General features: G+C 38.2%; 2 protein-coding genes across 2 annotated transcripts; one reads left to right on the top strand and one right to left on the bottom strand.

Annotated features, from left to right (window-relative positions):
- Window positions 1-2,212: 2,212 nt before the first annotated feature.
- LOC103399977 (homocysteine S-methyltransferase YbgG) lies at window positions 2,213-4,499 on the top strand. The gene is made up of 8 exons (XM_008338646.3): window positions 2,213-2,473; window positions 2,598-2,665; window positions 2,768-2,940; window positions 3,026-3,129; window positions 3,290-3,451; window positions 3,527-3,732; window positions 4,029-4,108; window positions 4,199-4,499. Exons 1-8 carry the CDS (start codon window positions 2,375-2,377, stop codon window positions 4,285-4,287), a joined length of 981 nt encoding a protein of 326 aa, XP_008336868.1. The 5' UTR covers window positions 2,213-2,374; the 3' UTR covers window positions 4,288-4,499.
- Window positions 4,500-6,131: 1,632 nt separating this feature from the next.
- On the bottom strand, window positions 6,132-9,606 carry LOC103399992 (basic immunoglobulin-like variable motif-containing protein). The gene is made up of 9 exons (XM_025053724.1): window positions 9,562-9,606; window positions 8,870-9,063; window positions 8,639-8,734; window positions 8,198-8,302; window positions 8,016-8,110; window positions 7,797-7,929; window positions 7,419-7,472; window positions 6,818-6,914; window positions 6,132-6,740 (listed from the first exon to the last, which is right to left on the bottom strand). The coding sequence occupies exons 1-9, from the start codon at window positions 9,604-9,606 to the stop codon at window positions 6,441-6,443; spliced, it is 1,119 nt and encodes a 372-aa protein (XP_024909492.1). The 3' UTR covers window positions 6,132-6,440.
- Between the last annotated feature and the right edge of the window lie 236 nt (window positions 9,607-9,842).

The raw sequence follows: 9,842 nt of genomic DNA, 5'->3' as shown, positions 1-9,842 counted from the left end.
GAGCGGAGGGGGGTCGAATCAGAGAGCTACTTTACCTGCAGGGAGTGGAGGATGAGGGAGAACCAGACAGAGGGGAGGGAGGATGAATGGATGGTTGGCCGGGTGTGGAGTTGTCAGGAGCAGGAGTAAAGTCCTGGAAGCTGGATCTAAGTACCAGGTGGACTGGAGTTAGTCAAGGGACTCCTACGGTATGTATTATTTAGGGTACTGTGACAATGTGCTGGTGGTTTTTGTGTTGGTGGTATGCACCGACTGGCTGGAACCTGTACAATCATCATATAAGATAATCACCTATAAATAACAAAAAAAGATTTACATTAGATAACTATTTTTTTTAAAATTCATCAAGCGGGCCAATTTTGGCCCACAAGCCTTATGTTTCACTCCCCTTCTATAGTGGTTATCTCAAAACATCTGGACTGCTACAAAAACATTGCCAAACAAATGTAGTCCATCATCATTCACCAGTTATCAACTAATGTTACAGCCACTACTTTCACCCAGCTCCCGATCCTGCTCCGTGTTTTGACTAGGGCAGAGACATTTGCACACAACACAGGCTCCTCCTGAGGCCTCTGCTAAGAGATGATCCGGGCCAACGCTCATGTGCATGCACACGCACACACACACACACATAAACACGCACACAGGCTCAGCTGCCTTCCAAGCAATTACCGGCTGCACAGATGCCTTTTGAAACAATGGCAACCGAAAGCAGAAATGTAAAGTGATAGACAGACAGAACATGGGAGACGCAACTATGACTATGTGAAAGTCAAATGATAACAAACAAACTGGGACAAAACAAAAACATGGTGTGCAAATATAAAATAATCCAAATATTAAAAAATAAAGACTGATAATGAAACCAGAAATGAAAATAATAATAAGTCATAGTAGTAGTAGTAGCACTAGTAATAGTCATAGTATTAGTAGTAGTATTAGTAAAAGTAGTAGTAGTAGCAGTATTAGTACTAGTAGTATAAGTAGTAGTCATAGTATTAATAGTATTAGTAGTATAAGTATTAGTAGTATTAGTAGTAGCAGTAGCAGGTTGCAGATTCAAATCTCGTCATGGTTATGGTAATTCTGTGCCACTCCAGTACCATAGTTCTCTCCAGATAACTTAATATAAGCTTTCCCAAATATCCAAACAGCTACAACTTGCTTTTATTATTTTAGTTAATTCATCTCTGAGATTTATTATACCAAAAGTACTAACAGAAAAAAGTAGTAATTATTAGGAAGTAATTATTGATATGGTATTTGAGTTTTCTGTTGGCTAATGTGAAACAAATAAAACGTTTTAGGTTCATAAACGTATCTTACCAACCTTTCTCTGGTGTCACAGTAAACCAGTACAGGCCACGGGTTTATAATGTTTTTTGGGGGAAATTGCCACAGTTTCCAAACTGTCAACCTTTCAATTTAAACTTTCAGTAACATTAGCGAACTTAATAAATAATTAGGTGTTGGCAACGCCATTTTGTTCTGGTCCACCCTACCGGAAGTGCCTTATGAATCATTGGTGTAATATCTGCCACCCACCAGTCATTAAACTCACCAATGGTTCCACCTGTAATTATATCGTGTGAGTCAGTCGCACTGACGTTGTTCGTTTCGGGGTTTTTTTTTTGTTTGTTTTATTTTTTGTTTGTTTTTTTTGGTGCCTTTTTTGTTTTTTTTTGTTTTTTTTGGTGTTTTTATTAAAGATAATATCCCGTTGAGGCTATGTCGAACAAATACTGGATGTTCATTGAATATGTACTTGTAGTCTTGCTACCATTCAACAGATGGTGCTATTGTGAAGGTGTCATTCCCCTCGGAGTTCTTCTCCTCTTACGTTCGTTCAGTAATTGGTGCAATCAATGCAAACCTTTAAGCTTTAGATTGCATATAACATGTAAATAATAATAATAATAATAATAATAATAATAATAATAATAATAATAATAATAATAATAATAATAAAACAAAACAGTAGTAGCTAAAAAGAAAATGTTATGTTGTAAAGCAATGTATGTATAATAATAATAATAATAACAATAATAATGATAATAATAATACCGAGGGTGGTGATACGAATGACATTACAGCAGGTAATATAAATAGCGTGAAATGAGGCATTTCCTGTCGTTGATACTGTACATTGACTTCATTCAATTAACGCTTTTTTCCTGTAGGTGGCGATAATGCATGACAGTGGATTAAGGTGTCGTAAAACTTCAGCGAAGAAGAAGTACAACCCGGAACAATAATAAACTCGTGTAACGTGAGGTGAAATATATATATATATAACGTGAGTTAACAAGGCATATGCAGCCTTAAACAGTGTCATCGGTTTAGGAGTGTGAGTTTGGTTCGTTTTCTACGAATGGCATCAATTCTCAAACCATACTTGTGTAATAATGGACCTTTGATTCTGGACGGTGGACTAGCCACCGAGTTAGAGGCGCAGGGAGCTGTTATACAGGTAAGAATGCATTCTGAAGAAACAAGTCCTGGAAATATGGATTTATTTGAAGTGATAAGTGTAAAGATGGAATCATTGGATCAGCCTCTAAAGGCTAAAACCAGCTTTTGTGTCAAACATCCAGGATGATCCACTCTGGAGTGCCAGGCTTTTGCAAACCAACCCCCAGGCCATTAGTGATGCTCACTACAGGTAGGTCTGTGTGGGATAACCTGGTAGAACAGCAAGTTGAGTGTTTTGTAAAAAAAAAAATAAAAAAAAGATTATGATAATCAGCTGTAACAATCACCACAGGTTCCTTCTCAGTGGGGCGGATGTTGTTACCACAGCTACGTACCAGGCCAGTGTTGCTGGATTTGTCAGTCACATGGATGTGAACCCTGAAGGTGCCAGAGAGCTGCTGATGTCTGGTGTGCATCTGGCCAGAGAGTCAGTGAGGAAATTTGTCAGCAGCAGTCATTCAACAGGTATACAACCAGATGTTGATACAGGATGGATGCCGGAACAGTTTGGTGTATTTTTTTATTTTTATTTATTTCTGTGTCCTTACAGAGCAGAGAGGACCATTTGTTGCAGGCTCCGTAGGACCATACGGGGCTTTTCTTCACAACGGTTCAGAATACACCGGGACTTATGCAGAGGAGATGAGTGTAGAGGTAGGACACACTGACTATATTCGATTCACATAAAATACAGAGATGAAAATTGTAACATATGTATCGCCGCTGTTGATCATATTTGTCTCGTACTTTTCATGATTGTTTTAAACGTATTCTACCAGCTTTATTATTTTAATTCCTTCCTTCCTTTTCTGAGGATCTTAAAGTGTGGCATCGACCTCAGCTAGAGTGCATAACAGCAGCAGGAGCTGATCTCATTGCATTTGAGACAATCCCGAGTCTTAAAGAGGCGTCGGCTTTGGTGGAGCTGCTAAGAGAGTTCCCGAACTCTAAAGGCTGGCTCTCCTTTTCTTGTAAGGTAAACACTGCAGACGAGAACTTCGGTAGTCAGTGCAACGTTATTCTGAAAATCAAATTCTGTGTCAAACCACAGGATGGGACGTCTATATCTGATGGCAGCCTATTCACAGATGCCGTGAGGATTGCTAACAGATCCACGCAGCTGGTCGCTGTAGGAGTTAACTGCTGTTCTCCAGCATTAGTGGAGCCACTTCTGAACTCTGCCGAGTCCCTCCTGAGCCCAAACCTGAGCTGGGTAGTTTACCCCAACAGTGGAGAAGAGTGGGACAAAAAGCAGGGGTGAGTATTAAGTTAAAGATGTTGAGAAATAAACTCACTGCTTTTATTTATACAATAAAAAAAAAACCTATTGTTTTATATATGTGCGCATATATTTATATGCATGTACATATATTTGAACAATGACCGTTACACTCCTAATGTTTATATTTATTCATAACTAAATGATAAAGACTTCTGACTCAGTTTTGTAAGCGAAATGTTGGCCGAATGTTTGTGGAAGGAGGTTTTTACGACTTTGACAAACACCGTTTGCAGTAATGTTCACAACTGTTTAATTCTCCCTTTTAAACCAGGTGGCAAAACTCAGGGAAATCACAAGACTTTATAACTGACCTATGTCATACATGGGTGAAGCAGGGAGCCTCATTAATCTGTGAAGAGCTTTTTTTTTTTTTTTTTTGATCTTTTTTTGTCTTGTGTTCTGATTGAAATTTTTTGATTAAATGCCCTTTTTGTCCTGTAGGTGGCTGCTGCCGTGTAACTCCCGATAACATATCCGAGTTACGGCACCATTTAAAAAGAACTGGCCCATGTCCAGCTGCTGCAGTGTGACCACGGTGAAAATGTGATGTTCATTGTTGCATACAATAAATGAGTCCCATAGAATTTCTAAGAAAAAAAAAACATTTATTTTTATACATATAAATTAAAGAAAACCTTTAGCCTGTGTTAGCACATAGCTGCAAAAACCATGGCACCTTGAAAGTGATATTAATATTTTAAAATAAACACGTAAATGAAAGGATAGAAAATACACCATGGAATCTTAATCTGAATTTCCTGTAATTTACATTTTGGTTTAAGGTAGGTGAGGGAATTGCATTGACAGTTTCTTCACAAAAATTGGGAAAGTCAACTTTCACAGTATGTTTCACAAACACGTACTTCATGTCGGCTGCTCTCACACCATTTGCACCAAACAGGGCACAGAACAAGCCCACTCACTACCCTTACAGTGTATGGTAAAGTTACATTTACGGCAACATTAGTAGTTATACTTTCTTAGCACTACAATACGGTATGTTGAATACGATTTTGAGAGAGAATAAGGGAGGCTGACAGAAAAATGAGTGCGACTGACAGAAAGACGGTATAATACCAGATCATCACCGCTAACATTTACAATTTATGAGGTGGATATAGTTTTTGACAGATGACTTAAACCGTTATTGTACTGAATCGGCAGCTCGTAATACAAGTGGACAGGCTAAAAAAAAACACTTTTAAAAAAGTTAGTGTTTTAAAGATTATCATTTAGTGTTTATAAAAATGCACCAGAGAATACTCATGTTTTTAACTCGTCTTCATGATGTCTGAGACTGAGGCTCTGACCTTCCAGGTATCAACTGCTGTTCAACACTTGTCTTTGATACGTCCACAAGTAGTCGCATCAGTCAAAATTTTGAGCCAAGTGGTTCCCAAAGTGTGGGGCGGGCCCCCTATGTGGAGATATGGCTTTATTGCAGAGAGGGGCGCAGGGGTTAGGAATTAGTGTTATGAATACATTTCATTAGAGTTTGAACAAATTGTTGTGAATATGTCAACAGAGGGAGGAAGGGTGGCCTGTCAACAGAAAGGGGGCGCTGTGGAAAAGGTTGGGAAACCACTGGTCTAAGCATGTTAGATAGATTTGATAATAAACAATTACAGTACAGAATGGTATCGACTGACATACACACCTAAACTGTTTTACTAACAAGGAGGGAGTTAAATCTGTATCTGACAATACATTTTAAAATGTACATCTGGTGATTTTCTATATATTTCTTATATATGGTAATACCATGCAAAGACCACATCAAACTAAATGTATCCACTAGAAACAAAGGGATGGGAGGATGTCAAAAGAACGGCAACAGGAGAAGGGTGTTCTGCTAACAACTACCATTTCCTCTAAAGGAATCCTACAGGTAAAATCAAGGGCTTACATTTAGTTTGGATTAAGCAGAAACAGGGACTTATTTATAATCAATCAAATGTTCACCTCTGCAAACATTTCTGTCATGGTTTACTATTTTAAATGTATGATTTACTTTTAAAGTATAATCAATTCTACTTTTTTTTTGTTTGTTTATTTTTGACTTTCATTCTGATTCTTAACTTACCAAAATTTAGATTTGTTTCTTTCACTTTTGTGTTAATAAATGCTTAGGTTATAATTTGTCGCCAGTCATATGGACTGCGGTCTAAATACACTATTTCAAAGCGCACATTAGTGTATATATGTAGTGTATTTAAACTACACTCTGTACGAAAAAAAAAATTAGGTTTTAAACTAAATTATTTTATAGTTTTCTTTTAAATATTTTTTTAGATGTCTTTTTGCTCTAATGGATGTAATACTCCTTAAATCCACAGGAGACTTTTTTGTGCATTGTACTTTGACTATAAATTTCCTGATATACAGTGCTGTACCTTCCTTGTTGTATTTACAGTATTAATTAGTGTTCCTGATGTGGAAAAAAGTTGATTTCAGATCTTTTTCAAACAGTTCCCCACTCGACTTGCAGATGTGGTACACGTTGGTACATCTCTGCCTGTTCAAGGAAGTACATAAATAAACTACAGATGTAAAAATGTTTTACAGATTATAAAATGTCATTTTTGCCTGTTTTTTTAGCAGCTTTGTCTTCAGAGAAATGTCTATCTTGGTGTCTCCACACTGTCACTCTACTTATCACGTAGACCCGTTGGACCCTTTTTTTTTAGTCAGTGATTTCCTTGAGGTCGCCGTCCGGGGAGGCTCTGTGTCTGTAGTCTGCAGTGTTAGACTGGCGTTTCCAGCTTGTGTCTTTCTGACCTCCAATGCTGTGCGAACGTCCATATTGGCCCAGGCGTTTCCCCGGTGTCCTTTCCCCTGTGTCCTCTGACGCCTGACTGTGGGCTCGATCTGTGCTGGAATGGTGGAAATCGTGACGCAGGTTCTCAAAATTTAAGGCCCACGGGCCGAGCTTCTGCCAGTTCACCCTCTGGAACGCCATGATACAGTGCAGGTTGCCGCCCACCTGTCAAACACCACGTGGAGGTGATTTTAGTATCAGTGATCATTATAATAAAAATGTACAAGAAACTTTAAGAAAACCTTTTTGGTTTTGCGATGCTGGATCCCCCTCTCTGTATGACGAATATCCAGGAATTCTGGGTTTTGCGTGTTGAGGTCAGTAACGATGTCCAACCACCTGACCAAATAAGGTAGGGTTATTTAGACCAAAAAAGACAAAAATAAAAGGGATCCTTTTGGTAATTATTGACTTTTTACCTTTTCAACTATGACCTTTGTCCTGCTTTTATGATGATAGAATGTTCTTAAATCTAGAAAGCACTAAGAGGATTTTGGTTTTCTTAATGTCATACATACAAAGGTGGTATAAATATTGTAAAATGCAGTTTGACTTTTGACAGAGCCCACTTGCTTTTTGAGGAAATTCAAAAGAAGGCATTGACACCCATGTAAATATATGCAGATGACTCTACTCAATCTTCCTGACCAGCTGGTACCTGTTCTTACCCTATTGGAAATTGACAAGGAACCAGTGATGCACTGATACCAGAATTTTTCAAATATTTTCCCAATACTTCGCTCTATCAGCCAATTGTCTTTGTTTATCCATTTTCTCTTTGGTGTAACTTATATAATTCCTAATGTGATGGCAGTGTCACACATCAATAATAGAAATGCATACTTTTTACAGTGAATCGCTCGTGTGGTGCCCCACATAAGGTCCAGGGTTTCCATTCTTTTGTGGGAGGGGGGGATCCGGAAAAAAAAAAAAAAAAAAAAAAAATTACACAATGGTTAGACACAAGAGTGAGGAGTTGAATTACAAAGAAATAAAGAAGCATCTACTTTAAAAAAATTAAAAACATTATTTTCATATTTTGAGAAAACGGCAATCTGTTTAATTTGGGTAACAAAGAAATTCTGGATCTTTTAAGGACGTTTTAGGAAGCCAAATACAATTTTAAAAAAAATATCATCTGGTAAAGAAAACCTAGAAGGATGAGAATGGTGCCTATCAATCATTCCATTGTAAAAATATAAACACTAGTTTATGACCTACGTGTATGCCTTTGCTGCTTTTAGCGGCGTAGCTTCAAAGCCCACTGGGCAACAGTAGTGGTTCTGGCAGTGGTAAATATAAGCCATAGACTCATCCTTCAGTCCCTGGGTCAGTTTCATCAGCGCTCCTTCAGCTGGAACATCAACTTGGTTATCACTTTGGTGCGAAGTCGACAGACAGAGACACACAGTTGAGTTGGGAAACGGTACGGTGCCTCACCTGTTTCTCCTGCTGTCTTGTGTTTTCCATGTGGTTTATAAAGAAAGTAGGAGCAGCCTCGCACCCGGAAATTTTCATTTATTTGTCTGAACCACCTGTAGAAAAAAAAAAACATACATATGATTTAGACGAAAACTTTTTCAAAAGGCGGCTAGTTGGAGCTGGAAAAGATGCCTGTGTACCGCATCAAAGTAGCATTTCCGGTGAAAGGACCAAATTTGATTTCTTCAAATGGTGGCTGAAACCCCAGGATGTGCAGAGCCTCCTCTTGAGAGATTGGTGGAAGACTTAGGACAAAAAAAAGGTGGACACATCAGAGTTACCATTGCTCTAGCTAAACAGCTAAAAATATTTTACCATTGCTCTAGCTAAACAGCTAAAAAAAAAAAATTAAATAACCAAAACAAAGAAAATATTCCGACAAATATTACTGTTTCTATTGTTCATTCGTCCGAGGCTCAACCGACACTTATACAAAACATTTCCTAATATGCCCTGAATAAATATTAAGATACCTTAGCCTCCTCTCTAGTATTCTGTTATATTATTAAAAAAGCATTATTTCCTTCTGTGCGCTGAATCTGTCATGCACCTACTAAAGAGCGTAACCAAAACTAAAATACCTTCCTGCACCCAGAGTGCTGTATAGAAAGTTCCAGCAGGAAACCAGAGAGGATATTCCACATGAGGTCTTGTACTGAGGCCGACTGATGCAGTACCTAAGGCAAAAATTACACATATTATTGGAAGGTTGTAACTCGAAGGAAAGGTTTAGGTACTATTAAATTTACTTGTGGAATTTGTGGAATGTGGCCCTGGGAAAACGACCTTGTTTAAGCCATATAGTACATTACCATCTTCTGAGGTCGAGCACTTTTCGCTGTTTGATCTCTTCCAGTGACACATGAGGAGAGACGTCCTGCAGATATCGGTTCAGCCTCTCTGATGACTTCATCTTCTTAGAACTGCATTTCTTCACGTTGCCTGAAATGCAGTTTGGGTCATTGTTAGAAAAAGTAGGTGAAAACGAGGTGAAACAACAGACACACTACAACTTTTTCCACAATGTATCTTGACTTTTGATGAAGCTCTGAACTGTAAAAGTACTACACCGTTTCACTACCAAGTCACTTTTGTAGTGATAAGAACTCAGTTTAACTTGTTACCTGTGAAAACTGTTAAGAAGAATTAAATATATCCATATCGGACACTACTTTTAAAAGGGCAGTCTTAACTCCTGTTATCACAATGTAAAAAAATGTAAATGTATGATTGCTTGTTTTCCCATTTCTACTGATTATTATTGACTAGGAGAGACGTCCTGCAGATATCGGTTCAGCCTCTCTGATGACTTCATCTTCTTAGAACTGCATTTCTTCACGTTGCCTGAAATGCAGTTTGGGTCATTGTTAGAAAAAGTAGGTGAAAACGAGGTGAAACAACAGATACATATATTACAACTTTTTCCACAATGTATCTTGACTTTTGAAGACGCTCTGAACTGGCATTGTCCCCACACACTGCTCCCCAGGAGCTTGAAGTGCACCCTGCTCTCTTTGGTGATGGGTGAAATGCAGAGGTCACATTTCATTGTGTGCAGTGGTGTGCTGTGTCACAATGACACTTTCATTATCACAGAGTAAAATGATCATTTTCTGAACCACTTTTATGTTGCTCTACTGCATTAGTTCTCAAACTAAATGACACTTTCATTATCACAGAGTAAATGCAGAGAATTATGATCATTTTCTGAACCACATTTTATGTTGCTCCACTGCATTAGTTCTCAAACTTTGGTGCGTGTGTAGATTCAGTGCAAGTTTTAAA

The sequence above is a fragment of the Cynoglossus semilaevis genome, chromosome 2, assembly GCF_000523025.1.
Source record: "Cynoglossus semilaevis isolate Cse_v1.0 chromosome 2, Cse_v1.0, whole genome shotgun sequence".
NCBI classification, from domain to species: domain Eukaryota; kingdom Metazoa; phylum Chordata; class Actinopteri; order Pleuronectiformes; family Cynoglossidae; genus Cynoglossus; species Cynoglossus semilaevis.
This window is presented reverse-complemented; position numbering and strand designations above follow the sequence as displayed.

Bases quoted from the DNA above. Each gene is read 5' to 3' on its own strand.
- LOC103399977 (XM_008338646.3), top strand. From the start codon at position 2,375: ATGGCATCAATTCTCAAACCATACTTGTGTAATAATGGACCTTTGATT. The intron at 2,666-2,767 runs GTAGGTCTGTGT...CAATCACCACAG, and splicing joins ATTAGTGATGCTCACTACAG to GTTCCTTCTCAGTGGGGCGG. The intron at 3,130-3,289 runs GTAGGACACACT...TCCTTTTCTGAG, and splicing joins CAGAGGAGATGAGTGTAGAG to GATCTTAAAGTGTGGCATCG.
- LOC103399992 (XM_025053724.1), bottom strand. From the start codon at position 9,606: ATGAAATGTGACCTCTGCATTTCACCCATCACCAAAGAGAGCAGG. The intron at 6,915-7,418 runs GTATGCATTTCT...TTATTTGGTCAG, and splicing joins CGAGCGATTCACTGTAAAAA to GTGGTTGGACATCGTTACTG. The intron at 6,741-6,817 runs GTTTTCTTAAAG...GGTGTTTGACAG, and splicing joins AGCATCGCAAAACCAAAAAG to GTGGGCGGCAACCTGCACTG.